Source organism: Eretmochelys imbricata, chromosome 3 (assembly GCF_965152235.1).
Source record: "Eretmochelys imbricata isolate rEreImb1 chromosome 3, rEreImb1.hap1, whole genome shotgun sequence".
Lineage (NCBI taxonomy): Eukaryota > Metazoa > Chordata > Testudines > Cheloniidae > Eretmochelys > Eretmochelys imbricata.
In genome coordinates, this window is record NC_135574.1 from 119,307,510 (window position 1) to 119,334,523 (window position 27,014).

The 27,014-nt window shown below is 39.8% G+C and overlaps 1 protein-coding gene across 6 annotated transcripts in view; it reads left to right on the plus strand.

Annotated features, from left to right (window-relative positions):
* Nucleotides 1-22,189, plus strand: part of ZDHHC14 (zDHHC palmitoyltransferase 14) — a 150,731-nt gene extending 128,542 nt beyond the window's left edge. For 4 of the 6 annotated variants that reach the window (XM_077813259.1, XM_077813263.1, XM_077813260.1 and 1 more), the window contains 3 exons: nt 2,483-2,592; nt 3,387-3,489; nt 17,567-22,189. In XM_077813259.1, the coding sequence (XP_077669385.1) occupies nt 2,483-2,592; nt 3,387-3,489; nt 17,567-17,968 (615 nt within the window). In that variant the 3' untranslated portion in view covers nt 17,969-22,189. The remainder of the gene's footprint in view (nt 1-2,482; nt 2,593-3,386; nt 3,490-17,566) is intronic. The other 2 variants (XM_077813261.1, XM_077813262.1) reach the window with 1 other exon arrangement.
* Nucleotides 22,190-27,014: the final 4,825 nt, after the last annotated feature.

A 27,014-nucleotide genomic window follows, 5' to 3' on the forward strand; every position in this document is an offset into this window, starting at 1 on the left:
GTCTCTAAGGTGCCACAAGTACTCCTGTTCTTTTTAATTAAATTTGTGGCTGTACTCCTTGGGGGGAGAATTGTATGTCTCCTGCTCTGTTTTACCTGCATTCTGCATATATTTCATGTTGTAGCAGTCTCGGATGATGACCCAGCACATGTTCATTTTAAGAACACTTTCACTGCAAATTTGACAAACCGCAAAGAAGGTACCTGTGTGAGATTTCTAAAAACAGCTACACTGCTCGACCCAAGGTTTAAGAATCTGAAGTGCCGTCCAAAATCTGAGAGGGACAAGGTGTGGAGCATGCTTTTAGAAGTCTTAAAAGAGCAACACTCTGATGCAGAAACTACAGAACCCGAACCACCAAAAAACAAAATCAACCTTCTGCTGGTGGCATCTGACTCAGATGATGAAAATGAACATGTGTCAGCCCACACTGCTTTGGATCGTTATCAAGCAGAACCCATCATCAGCATGGAAGCATGTGCTCTGGAATGGTGGTTGAAGCATGAAGGGACATATGAATCTTTGGCGCATAAATATCTTGCAACGCCAGCTACAACAGTGCCATGCGAACGCCTGTTCTCACTTTCAGGTGACATTGTAAACAAGAACCAGGCAGCATTATCTCCTGCAAATTGTAACCAAACTTGTTTGTCTGGTGATTGGCTGACCAAGAAGTAGGACTGAGTGGACTTGTAGGCTCTAAAGTTTAACACTGTTTTATTTTTGAATGCAGTTTTTTTGTACATAATTCTACATTTTTAAGTTCAACTTTCATGATAAAGAGATTACACTACAGTACTTGTATGAGATGAACTGAAAAATACATTTTGTTTTTTACCGTGCAAATATTTGTAATAAAAAATAAATACCAAGAGAGCACGGTACACTTTGTATTCTGTGTTGTAATTGAAATTAATATATTTGAAAATGTAATAAACATCCAAAAATATTTAAAATAAATGGTATTCTATTGTTGTTTAACAGTGCGATTAATCACAATTAATTTTTTTAATCGCTTAACAGCCCTAGTTATAACCAAGGTTCAATAAGACCCATTAGACCAGTTTCTGGGAACAGAAAATGAGAAACACAGAAGAAGAAACAAACAAACAAAAAGAACAAAATGCAAGTGAAAGCCAGTCCTTCAAAAAGTCTCTGTATTTTATACATTTCAGTGCAGTGGGGAAGTATCCAGCTGTCTATAGCACCCTTTTCCCAATGTTTTCCACTAGAATCCTACATAATCTGTAATTCAAAAACAATTTAGACTTGAAAAAAGTTTCAGAAAATATCAACCAGTCTGGTTTTGAAAACAAGTTCCATCATGTGTCTTGTCTGTCTTTGACTTTCTGCCATTTAAACTAAATTTTGTTTGAGTGCTCTGGCAATTGAGGGCAGGTTCTCCCAACAGAGAAGAAATCAGTAGTTCAGAGGTCATCCGCTTTTACAGTCTCTGTTCTACATGGAGGATGGGTCCATCGGTTCCAGTGTCACAACAGTTCATTTAACTAACTGTGAAGACAGATACTTCATGTCTCTCCTAACCAGATTATTAAGAATTATTGAGACTAAAGGGAAGACTAAAGCTAACTAACAGATGGTATAAGAGAGCATTGTTCAGTTTTGCCATTTAATCCAAATATACTGACGTAAGCTTTTTGAAGGAATTACTCCAAATTTACTTTTTATTTTTATCTATTTTTGTAGCTTTTTTCATAATTGTGTGATAACCCCAAACCTAGTATTTTTGTGTGTGTCAAATATATTTTGGTCATTGGCTAAGGGCTAAGTTATAATTGTGTATTTTACAAAATACAAAGCATAAAGATGCAGGGCAGAGCATTTTTCAGTAATAAATTGAAGAATATGCATCATACTTATGAAATAAAACAGGTGAGATGAAATACCAGTCCTGATCTGTTTTTGAACTGGGGTCAACTTTGGCTATATAGACAGAGCTAATTGTCTTCCATGTTGTTAAATAAAACACTTTCCATGGAAAACCCTCAGATAACAGGGAATTATGACAGTGCAGCATGCCTATTCTTTATTTTTCAAGGCAGAAAAGCAAGGACTGTTCCTCAGACTTACTAAGGAATTTACTAACTCACCTCCTTCCCATGAAAAGCCTGAATTATTCAGTCCATATTCAGGGAACTACATAGACAACAGGGGACATGGAATTCATTCTCTCACCCATGTGTGGGCTATAGGTTTGCTTAGTAGCCATTACTCCAACCTACATATTCTGAAATTGAAACAGTGGATGTAGCCTCTATGTGGTTGCGTCATGGAGATTCTCCCAAAGCCCTTTCAGGACTGTGGGGTTAGTACAGACATGCTTTTAAACATTCTTTTCCTCTTTTCTTCCCCAAATCATAAATAATGATTATTATATTTGTTGTTACTGTGATTACCCCTAATTTGCCCCAGCAATTGTATGTGACATAGTATCTGATATTTTATATTCATGTCTCTTCAGATTAAAGGATCTTGGTCAAATAAAAGAGGTAAAGAGAATTACAATCCATACAGTTATGGCAACATCTTTACTAATTGTTGTGCAGCGCTGTGCGGGCCCATCTCTCCAAGGTAAGGGTTACTAAAAGTAATGTTTTTGTATAGGATGAGACCACAGACTTACTGATCTAAGTTTGACTTTTGTTATCTTACTTCAGTTTGCTCAACTGAAACAGGTCTTCATTGTACTATTTAGTGAAACTGATCTTTTTAGATCACGGATGCAAGTAAGTTGCTGACTCTGTTTTATGGCTGAGTCAGCAATTAGATCTAGTAAAACAGTTTAAGTACAGGTTCATACACCTGTAACATAAATAAACTTGTTTAGTGGTTCTTTGATCTTTCATTGCAGTATTTCTAGCTGTTGGAAGTGAGGAACTCCAAGCAGTTAATTGTTTTCAGAAAACAGAATAATGTAATTACTCCTTTGCTTGTACACTGTATTCCTTTTAGTTTGCACCCACACCATCCACACAGAGGAGTTGCAGCACAGCACTTTGGTGCGCCCTGCTGTTCACGCTCCTGTAGTCCAAACTGTGGGCAGTGTAGACGAGCTGTAAGTCTAGTTTATTTAGAAGTGTACAAGTCTTGTACATAGATATTAGCTGGCAAAACCAAAGTCAGCCTGTAATATACAGCGTGATCACACTACTTTCAGAATTCCAGCAAACAGCTCTTTGTTCAAGTTCTTCACCAGACTGTTCATTTTGTGTTTCTCTCACACTGTTCCCTCTGTTTTTACCTTTGTGTGTTAAAATTTTGCACAAATAATGTAATATTGAAATCTATTTTTATTGGGGGTGGAGAATTATTAATCATAATCTTTCTAACAATCTTGTGTGGGTTTTTTTATTATTATTCTGTAGTCTAATTGACAGAAGAGGATTTATACAGCCAGATACACCACAGCCAGCAGCACCATCAAATGGCATTACAATGTATGGGGCAACGCAGTCTCAAACCAACATGGTAGGAACCATCCCATAGTGTTGTTCATCAAGATCCCTGTGAATGTTTCCCTTCTCCGCTTTCATGTGAACTAATCAAGTAATAAACTAACTGGATACAGCTGCCACTCTGATAGGTGGAATTATTCATTATTAACTATACTGCAGTAGGTTTATGCAGTAAGAAATCAAGGTTTTTATCTATATCTATACAATAATGATAGTTTTTACTCATGGACAATAGAAAAATAAGTGGCTTTTTTTCCCCTACGCTTGAAATCTATTGGCGATTGAATATACAGTGTCACTTTAACATATCCTGTTGATACCTGCCTTGTTTTGAACTGGACTGTTCAGTTGTCGTGGATTCATCAGTTTTGCAGAACAGAGTATCATTTGGTATTGTATTCTTCTCACATACTCTCTTCCTTTGCCTGTTCAGTGCAGATTTGTCTAGATTGATACATATTTATACAGGACAGGTTAACAAGAGGATATGTTTAAGATGGGGGGTGCATTTTGAGAAAAAGGAGTGGGACTTTGAACTTCTAATGAACAACAGGCAACCTCAGTACCATATTCAAAACTTAAAATATCTTCCAAAAATGTGCCAATGGTTCCTGTTGTGCCCCTTGATGGCAAAGGACCTCACATCAGAAAAGCATGACTTCCAGTGCCAAGAAGAAGAGAATAAGTAGCAAAGATGCCCACTTCTGATCTCTTGTTCTTCCACTATGTAGATTGTGAAGATATGTCAAAGATTCATTAAACGTATAACTCAATGCACTTTTTATTTCCTTGGAGGGAGGGAGGGAGGGAGATCAATTCGCACCACAGTCTTCTAGCATAATTTCAGTCTTGATTTTTGACTGAAGAAAGAATACACTTCTCATGACTTTGTGAGCTTTACAATCACTTAAACTTTTATAAAGATTCTGCTATAAGATTTTAGAATTGTTTCCATTTATTGCTGCAAGGATTTAGTGGAATGGTTGTCAGTTTTCTTTATAATGTTAATTTTTTAAAATAAATTTTAATATTTTTTTATAATTTTTAACAAGAAGTACCTAAGTGACTTCAAGTACAATCATGGCATTTATCTTAAGCTTTTTGTCAGATACCTACAAGGCAGGCCATGCTAGGTCTCAGTGCAAGTTCTACTCAAGAATCTTACCTCAAACTCTAAAATTCTGGAAATATATTGAAATGTTTCAGGACACCCTCAGCTAAACTTCCTTGGACTCTGTCAGGATTCTTATATACAGAGACAAATTAGTCACAGTAGGTCTTTGTCATGTTGTTCTGTCACTTTGGAACAAGTATACAGACATAACATGGAGTCTCTTCCAGCAGATCTCTTTGATCATCCCAGTCCATATACATTTAGCCTTTGCTTTCAGCATCAAGTTCTGTTACAACTCTCTACAACAGCAGTTCTCAATCTGTGGGTTGGGACCCCATTTTAAGGGGGTCGCTAGGGCTGGCTTAGACTTTCTGAGACCCAGGGCCGAAGCTGAAGTCCAAGACCCACTGCCCAAGGCTGAAGCCCGAGTCCCACTGCCCAGGCTGAAGCCAAAGCCCACTCACTGCCTGGGGCTGAAGCCTTTGGGCTCAGGCTTCAGTCTCCCATTCTGGGGTCATGTAGTAATTTTTGTTGTTAGAAGGGGGTCATGGTGCAATGAAGTTTGAGAACCCCTGTTCTACAACATAGATATGCCCATACTATAGTTTATGTGCTTCAAAGCATGTACCTAATTAAATTCACTAATACAGTCATATTTGTGCATCTGGGACCTCTGAAGCTGGTGAAGTCACTGTGACACACAGGTTTTATAAGAACAGAATACTCATCACCTACCAGATATTCATGATCAAATAGCCTGTCAACAGACTGACTCTGCAGTTTTCGTATCTCTGGAAAAGTGGAAAGCTCTTGCAACATTGATCATGAAATGTACTGAGATGATCAAATGTAAAGGGGGAATTGAGTCAGACCAGTACATGCTGCTGGATAAAGAGTGATGTATATAGGCACACAGTATTATAGCTTTAGGTACTGGAATTAGATCATCAAATGCTCTAAGACTTGCCTTGTGATGGAATGAATTTCAATGGACCTGAGGTGGGAAAACCCTTGGATGAAGATCAGCCACAGAAGAGAGCATAGTCACTTTGAACCCTTTATGACAACTGTCCAGCCTTCATGCCTGAAAATGACTTCACAGGGGACACTTGGAAGATTGAATAGGACATGTGTTTACATACAGAAATATTTGTAAGAGTCTCTGACATCTTGTCTCTCAAGATGCTGTACCTGCCAGTCCTAGAACTTATAGGCCAAAGACGCACACCTCCACACATTTTATATAAGTTATGGGCAGATTTTCAAATACACAAATGGGAGAAAGGTGCCAGCCCTCAATTGGCTTCCAGTGGAAGTTAAGTGCCTAAGCAACGTTTGAACCTTCAAAAATCTCCCCTGATTTTTGTTGGTCTTTAGCACAAGGTCATATCTCTTACCTATCCAAAATTGTTCATTTTTTATACTTAACATAGTTCAGAAGAGGGTTCTTAACTTCCTTTCTGTAGCCAGTCTGATAGTCTAGTGACAGAGCATATCTTTGTTGCTGCTCACAACTCCTTTTCCAACCTTCCCTCACATTCCTTGCTCTCAGTTGCATGCTTTCCTACCTTCCAATGGACCCTACTTGCGACCTCAGGCTCCTCCTCAGGTGAATCTGGCTTACTTGACAGTGCAAGGGACTGAACTAGATAATCTGCCATTGTCCCTTCTAGTCCTACATTTCTACGATTCTGTGATAGTCCATTTCCATCTTTAACCTCCATTAAAAAATCGTCCTCATTCAGTTAGCCTTGCTGCTAGCTCTGAGTCCTTACTAGCTTTTCCATTTCCAGTTAGGATTCCAGCAGCCTGTCTTCAGCTATCTGCCAAGTCCTATCTTTCTCCTAGATACAAGCTCCCCCAGAACCCTCAAATATCCACTCTTTGGTCTTTTCATAGATTCCAAGGCCAAAAGGGAACACTGTGATCAGCTAGTCTGACCTCCTGTATAATACAAGCTGTAGGACTTCCCCAAAATAATTCCTAGAGTATATTTTTGCAGTTGTCTTACAGGCTGCTTTTGCTACAAGGCAGTGACAGCTTGCTTACCTAGCAGCAGTTGCTAAGTAGATAGGGCATGACCTCAACCTCACTATGGAAGCATCAATTTATCGTGAATTTCTGTGATGTTTTTACTGTTGTGTAAGTACTGCTGAACAGCAGATAGAACGAGACCTTCTCCATCTGTAACTGACCTTCCCTCTAGTTCTCATTTTTGTTGTAGGATAACTGCTAATAGTGAGCTGTAGCTCACAAAAGCTTGTGCTCAAATAAATTTGTTAGTCTCTAAGGTGCCACAAATACTCCTTTTCTTTTTGCTAATACTATAGTTACCACTAATGACAGCTAGAGGAGATTTTTTTGGGGGTGGTGAAGGCCTATGCCATCTGCAGCATAGCACAGCAAGTGCCGCCCCCACTGCTCCCATTGGCCGGTTTCTGTGGGGGTGGTGCTGGGGAGGGGGCAGCCACATACACACACACACCCCGTCAGGGGCTACAGAGACATGCCAGCAGCCAACCACTTCTGGGAGCCAGCAGACAGCCACTTCCCTGCTGCGCTGATGGACTTTTAGCAGCCCGGAGATCGCAATTGACTGACAGAGGTGCCGCGATCGACGGGTTGGTGACCACTGAATTGTATATAATTATGGATTTATTTTTGCAGGGGTCCCTTAGCCCAAGGCCCTGTGCTGTAGCCCCTAAAGCCCCTGCGTTAATCCAGCCCTGCTCAAGACACAGATATTAATAGAATTAGCAAATTTGATAACATTGGAGAAATACATGGAAAGTCTTCCTGGGAGGGTACAGATTTCATTGCACCGGATTTTTGGCACCAACTGTCCTTACTGGCAAAGGCTATGCAGCAGAGAGACTATCTAGAGAAAGACCCTTTGGAGAGACCACCAAAGACATGGCTATATCTTAAATATGAGAGAGCTGCTCTCCACAGAGCTAAGGCCAGATGGTCCTGGAGGGACAACCAAGCTGAGAGAAGAAGCTTAGGCTAAGCCATATGCTTGTGGTGGAGTTATTAGTTTATTTTTTTGAAAAAAGCCCTATCCTAGGACTGTAGGTCATGTTTGGGGACTAGCCCTGCATCTGTGAGCTCAAGTGAGGACATGGTAAGGGCTCAGCCCATTTACATGCAGCCCTAGATCATTGTGCTATTCTACAGTAATTACCAGTGCCATTTTTAAGAGACTATTTGGTGGAAACCTGGATCTAGTATAGCTCATTGTCCCAATATCATTCTAAATTTGTCTTAATTTCAGGGCATTAATTCTAATTAACCCATTGACGCAAAATATTCTTCTCTGTTCTTGAACATTTATGGGCAGGTTTTCTTTATGATCCTCTTTAGTCACATTTAGCTGCACATTTTGCTCTCTTATGCCCCAATCCTTCAAAGACTTCCTGTGGGCTTAACTTTATGTACCCTGAGTACCACTGAACTCAGTAGGACCAATCATATAAAGTTAAGCAGTTGAGTTAGTCTTTGTAGAATCAGGCCATAAATCTTTCCACATAAGTCAAGCCCTCCTATCCACTTGCCATTTTTTTCACTGGTCTGTCTCACCTTCTTGTTGTTGGTCATGTTCCCAGAAGTGATCTTAAACACAAAAAAGAAGCTTACAGGAAGTGGAAGATTGGACAGATGACCAGGGAGGAGTATAAAAATATTGCTCAGGCATGCAGGAGTGAAATCAGGAAGGCCAAACTACACCTGGAGTTGCAGCTAGCAAGAGATGTTAAGAGTAACAAGAAGGGTTTCTTCAGGTATGTTAGCAACAAGAAGAAAGTCAAGGAAAGTGTGGGCCCCTTACTGAAAGAGGGAGGCAATCTAGTGACAGAGGATGTGGAAAAAGCTAATGTACTCAATGCTTTTTTTGCCTCTGTCTTCACGAACAAGGTCAGGTCCCAGACTACTGCACTGGGCAGCACAGCATGGGGAGGAGGTGACCAGCCCTCTGTGGAGAAAGAAGTGGTTCGGGACTATTTAGAAAAGCTAGACGAGCACAAGTCCATGGGGCCGGATGCGCCAATGGCCTGTGATGGGATGTTAGATGGGGTGGGATCTGAGTTACTACAGAGAATTCTTTCCTGCTGGTGAATCTTGCCCATATGCTCAGGGTTTAGCTGATGGCCATATTTGGGATCAGGAAGGAATTTTCCTCCGGGGCAGATTGGAAGAGGCCCTGGAGGTTTTTCGCCTTCCTCTGTAGCATGGGGCACAGGTCACTTGCTGGAGGATTCTCTGCTCCTTGAAGTCTTTAAACCACGATTTGAGGACTTCAGTGGCTCAGATATAGGTGAGAGGTTTTTCTCAGGAGTGGGTGGGTGAGATTCTGTGGCCTGCGTTGTGCAGGAGGTCGGACTAGATGATCATAATGGTCCTTTCTGACCTTAGTATCTATGAATCTAAAGGAGTTGGCGGATGTGATTGCAGAGCCATTGGCCATTATCTTTGAAAACTCATGGTGACCGGGGGAGGTCCCGGACGACTGGAAAAAAGTCTAAAGTAGTGCCCATCTTTAAAAAAGGGAAGGAGGAGGATCCAGGGAACTACAGGCCAGTCAGCCTCACCTCAGTCCCTGGAAAAATCATGGAGCAGGTCCTCAAGGAATCAATTCTGAAGCACTTAGAGGAGAGGAAAGTGATCAGGAACAGTCAGCATGGATTCACCAAGGGCAAGTCATGCCTGACTAATCTAATTGCTTTCTATGATGAGAGAGAGGAAAGCAGTGGATGTGTTATTCCTTCACTTTAGCAAAACTTTTGATACGGTCTCCCACAGTATTCTTGCCAGCAAGTTAAAGAAGTATGGGCTGGATGAATGGACTATAAGGTAGATAGCAAGTTGGCTAGATTGTCTGGCTCAACGGGTAGTGATCAATGGCTCAATGTCTAGTTGGCAGCCTGTATCAAGCAGAGTGCCCCAAGGGTCCATCCTGGGGCCGGTTTTGTTCAATATCTTCATTAATGATCTGGAGGATGACGTGTACTGCACCCTCAGCAAATTTGCAGATGACACTAAACTGGGAGGAATGGTAGATACACTGGAGGGTAGGGATAAGATACAGAAGGACCTAGACAAATTAGAGGATTGGGCCAAAAGAAATCTGATGAGGTTCAACAAGGACAAGTGCAGAGTCCTGCACTTAGGATGGAAGAATCCTATGCACCACTACAGACTAGGGACTGAATGGCTGGGCAGCAGTTCTGCAGAAAAGGATGTAGGGGTTACAGTGGACTAGAACTGGATATGAGTCAACAGTGTGCCCTTGTTGCCAAGAAGGCTCATGGCATTTTGGGCTGCATAAGTAGGGGCATTGCTAGCAGATCGAGGGATGTGATCATTCCCCTCTATTCAACATTGGTGAGGCCTCATCTGGAGTACTGTGTCCAGTTTTGGGCCCCACACTACAAGAAGGATGTGGAAAAATTGGAAAGCATCCAGCAGAGGGCAACAAAATTTATCAGGGGACTGGAACACATGAGTTATGAGGAGAGGCTGATTGGGATTGTTTAGTCTGCGGAAGAGAAGAATGAGGGGGGATTTGATAGCTGCTTTCAACTACCTGAAAGGGGGTTCTAAAGAGGATGGATCTAAACTGTTCTCAGTGGTAGCAGATGACAAAACAAGGAGTAATGGTCTCAAGTTGCAGTGGGGGAGGTTTAGGTTAGATATTAGGAAAAACTTTTTCACTAAGAGGGTGGTGAAGCACTGGAATGTGTTACCTAGGGAGGTGGTTGAATCTCCTTCCTTTGAGGTTAAGGTCAGGCTTGACAAAGCCCTGGCTGGGATGATTTAATTGGGGATTGGCCCTGCTTTGAGCAGGGGGTTGAACTAGATGACCTCCTGAGGTCCCTTCCACCCCTAATATTCTATAATTCTAAGTGGATGCAAAATTCCAGGGGCAGTCCCACCAAACCATACAGAGAACAGTTATCACTTTTCTGTGCTGTGCTATACTATAATTTAATGATTCTATCTATGGAACACAATCTCATTGGCCTGTTTCTGCCATGATTCAGTGGTGACTCATCTAATATTCTCTGCACTATGACTTCTGTGTCTCCCTCATTATTTCTTTCCAGGTTGAATTAAAATTGACTTTTTCAGAATATTTTCCCCACTGGCTTGCATCTTTCCAGGCAGAATCTCATTTTAATTCCAGCTCCCATCTTTTAATATTTCTAGGATGCTTTGTTTTATATCTTCATTTTTCACAGCATCTTCTTGTTCAGTATCATTTGTGAATTTAATGTGGTGTTTGCCCTCTTCAAGGTCTTATCACTGAAGATTTTAAGTTTAACTCAAAGACCAATCTCAATGGCAATCCACTACACTCCTCCTTCCAATGCAATACAGTACCTTTTATTACTATCCTTATTTGTGATCCATCATCCTATTTACAATCTGTTTTTATATTTAAGGGTATTTGCAATAATTTTGCCATTGAGATTTTGTGTAGCTGTCCATTGAATGATTTACTTCAATCTTGATAATTACATCTGCATTCTCTTCAGTCACTGATTTTGCAGTCCTCTCAAAGCACTGAGACAGAGATTGTTTGGTGTAATTTGTTCTTCACAAACTGGAGGCTTATTTTCTAGATGTTTACAAAGTTTTTTCTCTCAATATTTCCATTATTTGACTCGGGTCTGAAATTAGATTTACCAGATGGTAATTACCAGGATCACACTATCCTTTTCTGAAGATTGGTACCACATTTGATTTCCCAATCACGACCCTCTGCCTCATACATCCCTAGCACCCCATCCCTTTTCCAAAATAATTTTCAGTAGTTTGGTAAATTCATGAGCTAACTCCTTAATACCCTATTTTTACAAGGTCTTCATTACTTCACAATTGTCCAAATACCCTCTCTCTTGTTTAAAGAGTTGGGGTTTTTTTGTATCGTTTTTTTTTCCTTTTTTTTTTTTTAAGCAAGGACTGCAATATCTCAGCCATTTTGGAATCGTCTGTTACCCTCTCCTCATTTATTCCTACTTTCTATTTAGTTCTTTTTTCCTCTTATCGGTCTGTGAAAGCTCTTATTCCCCTTACTCCTTGTGCCTACCATTAAGTCAATCTGCATTTCTCTTGTATTTATCTTTTCCTTACAAGCCTGAATTGATTCTTTGTATTCTGATTTGATTTCTAATACAGGATATTTTCACCCTCAGTTCTTTTGGCAGTCCATTATAAAGCAACATTTAATACTTTTCATTCTGTGAGCGCACACACACACCCCGCCACCTCCCAGAAGAATTGTAGTTTGTTGTTAAGAATGGTATCTCTTAGGATTCTCCACCTTGTTACCAACTGGTAAATCTTAATATTTCCACCCTTTACATCATGCTTGGTCCATTTCTTAATTTCCTTAACTTCCTTTTTTTAAATCTAACATTTGTGCTATCGCATCGTAGGCATCTGTTCCTTAGTACCTTGGTAGTTTACAGTCATTGGTGCCAAGTTCCCGATTATTCTCAGTCCTCCATTTCTTCCCTTTCTGCAAGATGTAGAGCCTCTGGCTGGAGTCATAACGCTGCCCTCCACAAATCCTAGGAATCGTTTTCATACATATACATCTGAAGAGTAACAAACAGGTTATCCTCTGGGTAAGGATATTCATAAAAGGACGATCTTATGTTTTTTAGCACTTCGAGGTTTGATCCATGAAATTTTAATTCTCATTCTCCATGTGATCTGTAGCAATGTACTTTCTCCTTTGCTTTTCATTCCTTCCATCATTACAATTATTATTAGTAGTAAATATTTCTATTAGGATAGCACCTAAAGGCCCCAGTTGGGATTGGTGCCCCACTGCACTGGACACTGCACAAACACAATTCCTTCCATTCTCACCAAGTATATCATCATCCTATCCTTCACTGTCAAAAGATAGCTTGCTGGCATTGTGTACATTGATATACAGTTTCACCTTCCATCCCTCCATCTTTCACATATAGATTGTGCCCATCTAAACTGACATGCCAGTTACGTGTTTCATCTCACTAGGTTTCAGGTATGCCCACTAAGTCATAACTCCATCATTCAGCTCAACCAATCCTCCTCTTAACCATTTATTATTATTTGTGTTTTATTTGTAGCTCGTTAGAGAACTCCGTTGTGCAGCCTTTTCTTAAGTACTTCAAGAATTGTAACATTTTTAAAGATATTGCTATTAGAGAATTTTAGCTATGAAGTTAATTTTGCATTTAAAACTAATAGAATTGCTGCTGGTGGTGTTAGTGTGAGAGCTATATTAATATGAACAAGAGCTCTAATAATATATATTGTGTGGGGTAAAATCAAATTTTCTTCAGAAAACCTGTGTGCATACACTTCTTTGTATGAATTATTTGTAAAATAAAGTAAAGAATTAGCTTTTTCACATTGTCTAGTTTGTACGTGGCTGTTGGTGTGAAAATAAATATCAAAATGACAAATTTCCATATAGATATATAATATACACAATCGAACTTCTGTACTTACAAGCACTTGATCCCGTATTTTTTAGGCTCAGTCAGCTGCTCCAGTTAAAAGGGGGAAGCTGTGTACAGCAAACAAAATCAGATGATAGAATCTAGAGGAAAAAGGAGCCAAGGGGCTTAACTCCAATCTTTTTGAACAATTGAGCTATAAATAGTTTGATACCCCATTGTTGGCTTTTTAGGGGGGTTTTTAATCGAAAATTTTAATATTGAAAACTTCAGTGGAATATCTTTGAGGGCACTTCCTACTAACATTTCCCCCCCTGTATTTTGTGTCACCCAGGAAACATATCATGTAATCAGGGAACACCTTCAGATTATCTTCGTAGACAAATCTCTTTTTGATAGCTTGTGTATATCACAAATCGAAGAGTGTTATACTTGCATAAAAATGCCATAGATTTGAGAGATTCATTTCATGCGTATGCCTCTTATAATATAAATCCCGCTATAATCCATTCTCAAAACAAATTTAAAACCTAGTATGTCCCAAGATTTGCCTGTTTAAGATTGTGGAAAGCTGTTTATTGTTATATTTTACATAAAAAGTTGCATATTTGATCACAGTTCATGAAATGCAGAATATTGTAAACCTAAAAAGAAGCTGTGTAAGGAAATGGTGCATCTGAACAACAAAAAAGCACTAGAGATTGTCACTGATCTGTTCCAGCTGTTCTCTTTTCTTTAGTTGAACCACACAAGTAATTTGTTGCTATCACAAGTTAACACTGTATAAATCATTAATAATTATTGTACTGTATATATGAACTGGCATAACTACACATTTGGTAGGAAATCATCTTAACAGAGTAAGAAGTGAGAAATATGTTGTTCTTTAATAATCTTTTATATATAGCACCAACAATGAGCAAGGTGACTTACAAACCATGTAAAAAGGCATAGTGCCTGCCATGAAGAGTTTGAAATCTAGGGTAGTAGACAGTATGCAAACTCAAGGAGGCAACAAAACACAGTGTGAATGAATAGTGAAGTATAGCATGTATCTTGTTAGATTCATTCCCCCCCACCCACCCACCCAATAATTTTTGTGAATGCTCCTCCGAAGGGAGGATGGTGGTGTGTAGGCTTGTTGGAAGGAGTGTTTTTAAAAGAGGACTTGAAATAGCAATTGATAAAAGGCAGGGGAGGAATTTTAGGGAAATATGAACAACTATGAGTCAGTTGATCCAGATGATATGCTTCTTAGAGTATTAAGGATTTAGCTCACGAATTTACCAAACTACTGAAAATTATTTTGGAAAAGGGATGGAGTGCTGGGGATGTACCAGGTAGAGAGTAGTGGTCAGGAAATGAGATGTGGTACCAACCTTCAGAAAAGGGGAGGACTCATGGAAGTGGAGAAAAAGGAGAATGCTCTTTTATACACATTAAACTCTGATAAATGTATGGTTTCCTTTTTAATGGAGCTTTATCAAGCTTCTTTCTCAGTATCTTTGAGATGTTGGTTCAGTTACAGTGAATTAGAATTCAATGAATTAGAATTCAATTAAAATTATTTAATACAGACCATTACATAACTCTAAGTAAATTGCCTTCATGCTATTTAAATTGTGTACTTATGGTGCTTGGGCACCATTGGGCAATGATCTGCTTTTGAAGATAAATGCTGAAACATCACTAAGGCAATAAATCAGCTGCTAAAATTATTTCTTATGAGTATGCTCTGGTGGTTATAGCCTTTGTTGTGTAAGAGTATAGCGTTTGACTAGTACTTCTCAGAGAAGATGGAATTTGTCGTCTCCTTGGAAGGATTAGAATGCTGACCCCTTTTTTGTAGGGCATTCCTAATAAGGATGATGCAGGGGCTATAGTTTAGTTAATTACTTGGGATGGAGTGAAATAGCCATTTATTAGTCAAGAATGTGTCTTCACAATGAATAGCCAATCAAGGACTTGATCCTGCAAGGTGCTGAACACCCTGCCCCTTCCCAGCAAAGCACTGAAGTATGTGCTCAGCTTTAAGCTTTTAAAGTCATATGGGACTACTTACATCAGGGATCTCAAACTCAAATCACCACAAGGGCCACATGAGGACTAGTACATTGGCCCAAGGGCCGCATCACTGACACCTTTTCATACAAAGATACAAAAGCGCCCCCGGCCCCTCCCCCACTCCTCCCCTTCCATGAGGCCCTGCCCCACCTCTTCCCACCCTTTCCCCATCCCAATCCCTTCCCCAAAGTCTGCACCCCAACTCCCCTCCCTCCCAGCCCTATTCCAACCCCTTCCCCAAATCCCTGCCCCAGCCCCGCTTGTCCTCCATCTCCTCTCCTGAGCGCGCCACGTTCCTGCTCCTCCCCCCATGGAAAGTCCTAAGCACCGCCAAACAGCTGTTTAGTGGTGGGAAGCGCAGGAGTGTGGACGTGGCGCGCTCGAGGGGGCAGAGGCAGAGGGGAGGAGGCGGGGGGCAGGGGAGCTATGGCGGGCCGTGGGAAATAACTCCACAGGCCACATGTTTGAGACCCCTGACTTACATGCTTCGGTGCTTTGCTAGATCCAGGCCTGAATGCTCACCACCAAGCCTTGAATAAGAGAATTGTATGAAAGAAAAGAATGTATTTGAAACTCAATGTATACATCATTCTGGAAGATGAAACTGCATAAGGAGTGTACAAACTACATTGTGGGTGAAAGTTTCAGAAGTGCCCAAGTCCCACTAAAAGGAAATGGGAGTTAGGCTCCTAAACCATTTAGAGTATCTTATCATTTGTGCCCTATGTATTGGGATTTTATGGTCATTATGCACTATATTTTATTGTAGCTTCTGTGGAGCCATTTCGCCTGGTGGGGGATCTGAGTGGTGCACCAATGCCCAAGACCACGGCAGTGGCAGGCAATTGATTAAGAATATGCCTACACTACAGCCTATGTTGGCAAAACTTATGTCACTCAGGGGTGTGAGTAGGGTGCTGGGCTGCACCTTAATTTCCCCTGATTGGGGCAATAGTAGGTTCACTTTAACAGCCTGGGAGCAGCAGGGGAAGACAGAGGAGAAGCCAATACACACTAATAAAATAGCATGTTCTCTTTAATAAGGCATAAGGGTAGGAGCAGTTACAACAAATGGTTCATAAGACTCTCACCTCAGGACCCTGGTTCAGAGCTCTCAGACATAACACCACGTATCTGAGTCTGATTAGACCGGTGTCCTGGAGACAGAGAAATCACCACCAACTACAGCATACATGGCTTCTACTCCCCTGTCTCTCTCTCAGCTGCCTCTTCATGTTTAGATAGCTCAATCCTAGGGTGGGCAGGGCCTCCTTGGTTACCCCTAGGCTGTAGACTCCAGCGTTCTCCCTTAAAGAGCAGTTACCTCAAAACTGATGCCTTGGTATAGATTTTTTTGAAGAAGGGATGATATCTTTGCCAATCAATGGTTTGCCCATGAAACATGTTTCAATTTTTAGTTAGTTGGACATATTACAGTATTGCGGTTAACAACTCGGCCACCTTGGGGATTGACTGACTAATTTTTGCAAATACTGTCCTTGTAAATATGATTTTAGGTCAAATTAATTCCTGGTGAAATTCTACTGGCTTAAATGGAGTTACAGCTGTGTGAATTTGGTCCATTATGTTTAAAAAATCTTGGATGCTTGCCAGAAAACAAATGTTTAATCAGCTATGTTTTGATCCTCCATATTGTCAAGATTAAACAAATGAATAAGCAGCATAAAAAACCATGGAAGTGAACTTTTCTATCAAGTCCATGTGATCAAGCTGCAGGTTGATAATTGTTTTGTACATATCTCCTGGCTGAAGAATATTAACAGCTTAAACAATCTGGGAAGCAAAATCTTGGGCAATGAGACTGTATTACTAGATGAATTTTTACAAAACTGGCTGCATTCAAAGGGATGTTTGCCCTGAAAAAGCTCTTCTGTAGCCCAGTAATTCTCAGGTTACGTGAAGCCTGATAAAATAAATAGAAAGGAGACAAACCTAGTGCTCTAAAACTCAAAAAGATATTTGCGATATGGCTTAAGATTTTTTCTGAATTCCTAGCCATCCTAGAGTAAAAGTTGCTGTGTTAAAATTGTCCAGCTGCCTGCTGAAATGCTTTTTGGAGTCAGTGACATTTGAGCTGCCACTTTTGTCCAAATATGCAGCGAACCAAGCAAAACCTGATCATTAGGCATTTCCAAGATTTTCAAGTAAGAATAAGTAATAACCAACTAAGTTAAAGTTGTTTAGAAAGTACCTCTTTAGAGTCAGCTGAAGTCCCTGACTCTCATACACTGTAATGTTTATCATAGTCTACTCCGACTTTCATCCCAGAATGCAGCTGGTTTAGTTATGCATGCTCTTTTATTGTCAGCAGTCTAACCCTGGAATGATACTAATGACTCTCTTCTTTCTTCTCACATTCCATTTTTTTCCATACCTCTTCTGTCCACATCTTCCCATTTCTGTTTTGTTTGCCCTGTATGGGTTTTGACCTCCTTCAGTGTGATCAAGATCAGTGCATTCAGAGCACTAAATTCGTTTTACAGGCTGCTGCCACACCACTACTACAGAGTGAACCCAGCATAACTAGTGAAGAGCTACCTTTACCAGGAAAGACCACTATCGGCCCTCCTTGTGCCACGCTAACTCTAGGGCAGCCGACACCACCGTCCTCCATGCCAAATCTCACATCAGAAACCGGTTTGACAGACATGATACCATTAAAAGAGGAACATGAAGGTCATCAGTTTCTCACTCCTGAGGAAGCTCCATCACCTCCTGGTATGCTGCCAGCAGGGAGCCCTATAACACACAGCCATACCATGCACATCCTGAGCCTAGCTAGCCAAGATTCATTGCATGAAGACTCAGTGCGTGGTCTTGTGAAGCTTAGCTCAGTTTGACCAATTTTTATTGATGATATTGTACCATATCATAGTGGTTGTACAAATGTATACCCAACAGGAAAGACTTTACAGTACCACCGTAAGACTCCAACATGCCTATATAATGAAAACTTTCCCATGTAATGGAGTTTGCTAAATGGACGAATTATTTTTTCAAAGGAACTATGGCATTCTTTTGACTGGATTGTTAATGGTTCTGCTTTGATGGTGACTGCTTCTATTTTTTAAATAAAACCAGGAAAGGTCAGTAATCCTGTTAACTGAAGATGTGGGTCCAGCAACTTGTAATTCTACCTGTAGGACGGCCTATGTTACAATATAAAAAAGATAAGTTTTTGGATGTAAGTGTTACATTATGCATTTTATGCTCTTGTAATACACACTTGTTAAGGCTTACCACACTTGTGGCCAGAATGATCTGCACTTACATGTTATGCTACTAATATTTGAAATAGAAAATAACCATTCCATTTGTTAATACAAAAAATGACTGCAGATGTGGATTTGCATGCCACGCTAAGGTATGTGTTACAGTGGTGTTGGTATTAAAAGAGAGTGCTGCTTTTTTATTTGTGAGTTTCAAAGTGCTGTTTCATTTAAAGACGGTGCAATAGATTAACCAATGGACAACGTTATTTTTTTCAATTTATTAAATTTTATTTTAAATTAATCAGTAGTGCCTAAAATATGGAGGCTACTGATTTTTATCATGCTACATATCATTTAACCTTCTATTTAATTGTTTAGAATAAGGTATTGTGTTGTGCCATACCACAGATTCTTCCATTCCCTTGTGTGATAAGATTACCTGCGGACATCCAATAAAATTACATCCTGTTTCTTTGAATATGCGTACAGTTATCCTTATACAGTTTACTGGAAAAGAAAAGTCCCATTTGGATGACTTAGTCTATCAGGGGGTTATGTTTTTGACTTTAATGTATTTGCATAATGAGCCCAGCCGCCACAGGGAAAATCTAAACATGAATTGTTTTGCTTTAGTATTATGTATAGCTTTGTATAGGCTGTCTGTTTTGGTAATACCGTGTTTCTACAGCAAACATGTGTATTAAGTACAGATACTTAATATCTGCTTAGGACCTAAACTCCTGGATGTTAGGCTTCAGAAGGAAGAGAAAAGTCAATGGAGTGAACCTGAACAAACAAGCGATACACTGTAGCTGCTGTCCAGTCATAAGTTTTCATCTGTATATTTTCATCCATTATTTAAAATGGAAATATTTATATTACAAAGTTATTCTATGCTTCAGTTTGTGATTCGGGAAAATAAGAGTTATGGTTTGTGGAAAATATCTCCACTCAGGGACAATTGAAGAGGACCCTGTGCATAAGCTGAGAGAACTCAAACGTTGTAATTTACTGTATCTGAATTGTTTTTCAGATTCTAGAACCCTCAATAATCTCTTCTCAGGATAAATTAAATGCAGAGAGTCTTTCCATCAAGCTCAAGATATTATTTCAACTGCAAATTGCTATTATATAAAATGTTTCCTTGATCGATCAAGAAGCATGACATTCCTGCAGCATTGAAACATGGTCATTCACGGATGTCAAGTGAAAAAAAAAATGCCATATTTTTAAAAAAGAGCACAATAAGCCTCTTGGAATACAGCCATTTATGCTATTGAAATGTCAGATGACATGCTGACAAGAGCCCTCAGACTTTGAGGTTTTGTAACCAATTTTATTTCTCTAAATGGTGATATCACCTTTCACCTAGTTGTAGGTATAGAAAATATAGAAGGAAAACTTTGATAACATCAACTGATTTCTTGGGTTCCATTTCACAGTTGGTTATGGATGGACTAGATGACCTTTTGAAGTCCCTTCCTGCCCTAAATTGCAATGAGTCTATGCATGCTCCATCATTAATAGTGATGGTGAGTCATTAAAATGTTTGCAAGCTTTCACATAAGGGGATATAGCTTCTCAGTTTCTTTTCCTATTCAGTCTCGCAAGGTTGCTCAGAAATTCTTTTTCAGATGTTCTCTCTCTTTTTGGGTATGTCCTTTCCGAAGAAGAACTCCCTTTGTGCTGGATTCCAATCCACAGCTAGACAGTCAGGTACTATGGAGATGGGGCTGACAGAAAAACTTAGCGAGGTGCATATCCATGAGTTTCCACCAGCCTAACAGCACTAGCTCTGGTAGTGGGAAGGAGAGTGTATTACTTATGGCTGGGATTTTCAAAGGAGCCTAAGGGAATTAAGTGCTCAAAGCACATTGAATGTCAGAGTGATTTGAGGGCACCCAAATAATTATAATAATCCAACACAGTGTACTCTCACCTCTCAGAAACACCGAAGTTTGTGTTCTTAACCTAGCCCATGATGAATGCTTATTACAAAACCACTGCACTGTTTGTATTCTTTTAGAGCTGAGAACAAAAACGGATGTTTCATCTCAAGACTACTTTGGATGAGCAAGTTTGGGATGAAGCAATCATAGCACCTTGTCACATTTTATTTGCTTTGGTTAGTGTTATCAGCCTTCCCTGACATAAGCACTAAAATTTTGCTAGTGAAAAAAAGGGGGAAAAAATTATCCTTTGCTCATAGTACTGAACAGTAAGTGAAATATTTCTGTTTTTGTTAGTAGAAGGGAAAGTTGTTTGAATTCAGTTGCCACTAGGGGAAATTACTGTATAACCTTACAGAAACAATACTTGATTGGATAAGTGAATCTGTAGCTAAGTGGGTCTTAATATTTTATTAATTCTACAGATATCCGTGTACCAAGGATTGATTATCCACTATGTGAAAGAACAAGTAAGATAAATATTTTACTGTGGTCTTTAAACTTCACAGCTATTGAGCTAACTCTGAGGATCACCTTTATTTATAAATTCATCTGCTTGCAATTTCACAGGAATACCCAAGGCATCTCATGCTTACAGAAAACTCCATTTGGTGGCAACATTTGTATGTCCTTGCCAGTAGCAAGTAGTGGAGGCAGAAACACATCAACTGTATGTCTGTGATATGGTTTATAGTGACATTCTTACGTAAGAGAAAGGGATATTGTACAGGGTTTTATGTTGTTCCCCAACTGAAACACACTGATCGCTCTTCACATTTAAATGTTTAAAATGATAGACCATCACTTTTAGAACCTTTTGCTTTTTCAGTGCTGGAGAGGGAAATAGAAAGTCTGACAACAGAACTGAAGTACTGTGAATACCCATTTTAGAGCCATTTATTCATTCAGATTCCGGTGATATGCCATATTTTTTTTGCCCTTTGTTTATAATCTTTCAAGATTGTATTTAAGAATGATAAATAAAATAGTGTATTGTTACCATTACCTTGTTTTTATTTACAGGTTTTCATATCACCTTAATTTGAATCTATTCTCCTTTCCTTCCCCTCCCCAGAGTTTTTGTTATGGTGATATCTCTGGTTGACACTATTGACTTGTGAGGACATCTGCTGGAAAATACCGGAACTGAATTAATTGTTTCTATAGTTACAGTTCTTGATTAACAGATTAAAATCAGTGTCTCCATCGTCAGAATGACTGAAATTCCTGTGTAGGGCAACTCTTCCGTCTTTCTTTTCCCCAGCAGCAACTGCTTTCCATCATGTGAGCTCCCTCAGATGGAATTCACATACACATATGGCACCGTTCAGCAAAATAACTAACCATCCCTTGTTCTGCAGGATTCTTAGCTTTGATTGTATTTTGTTTGCATTGCAGAGCACAAGGTACCAGATAACCCAGGGTCACATTGCTGTATTTGTTTCTCTTTGAATATTTTGCTTTCTCCTTTGTTGTTCTTTTCCTTAAACAGTTAGTACATTATGTTGAATTAATCTTATAAAAAGTTTGAATGTTCTTCATACTGGTACCTTCTGATTTGTATAAATGCAGAATCTAAATGGAAGTTGATGTTTACAGAAAAGTAAATGTATGTTTTTACTAAAAGTACCTATAAATGTGTAGAAGTTCACTATGCTGGTTAATCTGGCAGAAATTTTTTCCCCTTTCATTGTTTTTTTAATAGTTTTTCCCCTCTAGGTGGGTATACAGTACAAGACTGTGTACGATGAAATGCAATTCTTCATAAATAAGATCTGTTTTTAAAAGGCTCCTTTTTCTTGTTTTCTCAAAGACCTCTCTATTTTTAAAGTAATTTTATATTACTAATGATTAAACAGTAATGTTGTTCTCATTGTAATAAATGTCAGAGATTATTGTATTTTGTAAATCAGTGAATCCTTGATCAACTTGCGCATTGTACATGTTACTAATAATACAGGCAAGATATATTTTCAAATCCAAGTGATTACTATGTTAATTAAGCCATTAAAAATTGTGTAGAGAGAAGATTAGATTCTTTGCAGCTGGTCTTAGTAGATGAATGGGTCAGGCAAATTGCAATTATTTTCAGATCTCATAAACTTCAGGAATTACATGCAGCATGATTTGTAAGGCAGATGACCAACTTGTGATGCTACAAAGATTTTTCCCTACATAAATCTTGGCATTTACAATAGATGCATTATACAATATTTGAGGCTTTAAATGAATAATTGTCTTAATTGTTCTTGACACCACATTAGTAACTGCAGGAGCAGCATAGTAGTAACCAGTAACAAGGAGCTACTGAAAGCTGCACTTCTGATCTGTCAATGTATTTAGGCTCTAAAATCAACACAACTTCAATGTTGCATGTAGGAAAGTGTGTTCCTCATTCTTCTAGTTTTTAGTGTGGGAGGGAACTACTACGGTGATAGTAATGGGGGGGGGGGGGGCGCGGAGCAACCTCTACAAGATCTAGATCCTGAACAGAAATATGTTTATCCATAAGACCCACACTGAGTGTCAGTTTTTAACATCAGTTATTGAACAACTGATTTTTTTTAAAAAGTGGAAAAAACATATTTCTGTCTTTCCTCCAACTTCAGATATAGTTGGACCTTAAATATGAATGAACCTAAGTACATTTAGGTTCTACATATGCAGGTATAAACCATCTATAGGTGGAATATCCCAGTTTTCAAGGTCCATCTTGTGTTCTGTCTCAGCTTTTGGTTGCCCCTTTGGCTGCCTGAAGGAAAATTCGGCCAGCTAAGATTTTGCAATTGACAGCAGGCTCACTGAGTACATGTGCACCTCAAGGACTACCACCAGACCAGTCACATGTTGCCAGTGAACCCACCCGACAATATCTTGAGCCCGCACAAAACAAAATCAATATGGAATCTGATTAATTCTGACTCTGTGTTGCAAGTGGAAAGCCTTCCTCTGATTTGGTTGCATTTCTCCCTCCTGTCCTACATCGGATAGGAACAGAAGCTTGCAGAAGGGCATGAAGGGATGAGATGGAGCCTATTTCTGGGGTGAAGCAGGGAGGGAAAACAATGGACCAAGGGGATGATTGAGAGAAGAGTGAATGTAGCAGAGAGAAGAGTGAATGAATGGCAAAAGGAAGGAGAAAGCAAGGGTAGGAAGGAGGGAGAAGAGAAGAGTGAAATGAAGGCTGGAGACAGAAAGATGGAATGAACAGGGAAGAAAGCGAAGAAGAGTAAAAGGAGGCAAAGCCTAGAAAACAGAATATGAAGCTTCAGGAGACGGTGAGTACGAAGGTATTGCAATACTAAAGTGAATCAATAATGTGGAAACAACTATAAATAGAGAAAAAAGAAGAGGAAGAAATAAGGTCAGACTTGGAGCAGAGGACACATGAGAGGAGAGAGAAAGGAGTACCAAAATACTCCCATTAGGACAACCCTGATCTGCATATTAATTGAGAAATAAATGAGAATAAAGGAGTATGTAAAGGAATATGTAAAGGAGAACAGGTAAAATCCTAGCCCCGTTGAAGTCAGAGAGGTTTGCCATTGACTTTAATACAGCCAGGATTTCATCCCATGATTTTAAGACAGTAGCTATAGGTCTGATGTTTTATATTTCATATCATTAATGGCTGTTACATTGGCATAATGGGGTTCTGTGTTTGCTTCTCAATTTCTTCTAGATGCGATTTGCTCCCTTGGTAAGGAAAAAGGTTCTCTTAAGTACCATTCTTACAAACTTAACCTAGGACCTGAAATTCAAGCTTAGTTCCTCTGGCTTGTGCATAGTCATGAGTAAAGAGTCTACAGATGGGATTTAATTAACTGTTCTATTGATGGTGCACAAACCAGAATAGAATATGGGTCACTCTGTTCACTTTGCTGTAGAAACAGAAGTAAAATTCACCAACAATGTACTTAGTTAACCCACAGGTAAGGTTTCCCAGTGGTAACTTTTGCCATTCCAAAAGATTGAGTTCAGCTTCACTCAAGCCTCTCCTCTGAAAACCAGGAAATACAGTTAAGGTATATGCCAACACAACCTTACCTCTGACCCCTTGAAGCTGGCAATAGCCACTAGGGATTATCTTCATGCCCTCCATTTGCATTCACTGAGTTAGATCTAGCTTTGTGGAATGGAGGGTGCATTAGTTGAAGCAGCTTGGCAGAGTTTTCACTGTGGTATGAAAAGTTCTGAGGGAACCCTGCCCATGTGGAGTGGGGGAGTCTGAGCCAATTATCTTGCTCTGACTTTCCTACCTCCCCCTCCTGTGTGTGAGCAAAAGAAATAAGTTCAGGTGTACCTTGAGAGATCCAGTATGTCTCATTTTGGTGCTAAGTTCTGCAGGTTTTGTCAAATGGTGCACTCGGGTCTTTCTATGGGGTTTGTCAGCCGTGAGGTGGGATATGAGAGTGGTCTGTGGGTTTAATGATAGGTAAGTGGAAAGTGTTGTTAAATGCCATCCTCTGTGTAAAGTTGCAGGTGCTGTAAAGGGTGGTACAATTTAGCAAATGTGGTGGTGTCTCTGGGCTAGGCTAAGTGTTTGAGGATTAGGCCAGGTGTAGGTAGCTCCTGTTCATACACCTCACCTAACACAAGTTTTGCCTTAGCAAAGAGCTCATGTTAGACTGTGTCCTACAGGGGTCATATGCCTATTTCCTGAATGTACTGCACTAAAAGGCAGCATGTGTGTTATAAATGTTTGGGGGTATCACTGTATTTCATTTTCAGAGGTTTGAATGTAGCTGAACTTGATGTTCTGGAAGGACACGAGATACCCCTGTGCAATCTTGACTCTACATTGCATAGTTTTTTATGGATTAATGTCCTAGTTTTTGAGCAGAAAGAGTAATGGTATTTGTAGAAGACAATGTTAACTGAGGCAGCTGTAGTTATCACCTGGGTTTGAAGTTGAGGTGCAACTGTGTATAGGTAATTATAAAGGATGCTACGTGATTCTTAACTGGTCATCCCCCCTGCAGTGACGATTATGGTTGTGCTTTGAGATTTTTGAAAGGCGGAGTTGCTGACAGGGCCAAGTGCGAAAAGATAGTCATGGTCCATTTCACAATGTTGAACTGTGAGCTAAACCTCCCCTTCTGGTCCTATGAAGGCATTAGCACTTAGAAAGCGATTAGCAGTTTAAAAGTAGTTCCTTGCTCTCTGTCACACTCTGCTGCTGTATGCATATTACAGACAGAAGCTTAATAGCAGGTCATGTGTTTCCTTGCTGATGTAGGCAGAGATGTACACCCATCTGGGCCCTTCGCTCCCACAATGGCCACGATCTCCAGCAGGGTCTTTTCTCTAATGCTGGCTAGCCCTCTTAGATTCCAGTACACACATGGAAGGTCAGGGAGAGGGGCTCACACCCTCACCCCAGATCTCAGCATATATGTGGGGATGGGGAGAGTGGCTCAGACACCCCAGATCCTGGCATACAGACAGATCTGGCACAGATCCTAACACGCATCTCTATATATCTGCCCTCCCTAATCCGCAGCCCTAAACCCCTCTCCCCGCATTCTTCCAGTCCCCACGCCCCAGCACTGCTTCAACACCCCTTAGATTCCCCCCTCCCTGCTTCAATCCCCCCATATGCCCTAGTTTGGCACTAAAAACCTTATAAGAATCTAAAACTCTTGTGAGCACTTCATGGTAGGGGGCTGAGTATCAGGAAGCTGTTGACCACCTTCATCCAATGACACTTGGTTCCATTGTTCAGGAAAGACAATTACGTTATCTTTTGTCTTGCCTGTAGTTAATCAGAGCTGGCACTCTGCTATAATAATCCCCCTGGTGAAAAAGTAGCAACATGCCTAGCAGTCATTCTCACCTATCTGCACAGAACGTTTGTAATTTATTATCTTTTTAATCTAAAATTTATTATCTTTCAGAAAACAGAGCCCCTTCAAAATTAGCAGTACAAATTAGGGATGTAAAATACTAAATGCTGCTCGGGGGTGGGGTCTAACGGTTAGGGTGGGTTAACCTCAAAAAACAACAGTTACAAAAGGTAGGAAACCATTTGGGGTTTTTTTTAGGGTACCGTTGGGAGGCTCTGATCCCAAGCCTGTGTGTAACAAGTTGCAGTATTGGGACCTAACTGAGGAATGGTTTATTCAAACCTAGAAACTTGAGGCAATTAGTGTATTTCCTCTTCCAATGTCCTGAGTTTTTCCATTTACTTAAATGGCAGCAGAAGTATGCAGCAAGTGTATCCTAAGATTTGTTTTCTGCAAGCTCTAACTGAAGAGTCTAGGACTGGTCAGTAATCAGAGCATAGATATAAAATGTCTTTTGGGGGAAAAAATTCTGTTCTCAGTGACTGTAGGGAAACTGAGTGATCAGCTGAATCTGTGTTAAGGAAAACAGGAAATATTAGTCACTGTTCTGGATTTCATCTTACCCTGTATGAGTATTACCATATTCTTACAAAATAATACTTGGCTGTTTTGTAGCTACAAGCAAAAAAAATGCTGAGGCAAATAGCCTCTTGAAATGAATCTCCAAATAGGCCCTGTAAGTATTTTAATATATTTATAGCAAGCAATGGTAAAGAACATACACTATAAAATGAAATAATCTTTCCTTTTTAAGATGACTCTTATAACTTGCAATGAATTTTAAAAATCTAAGTGCATGTACTTTAACTTTGTATGAAACCAAAGCTTTGTGTTTGTCTCAGGACTCTAAAGAATTTTTGCCAAGATATTTTCCTGGCA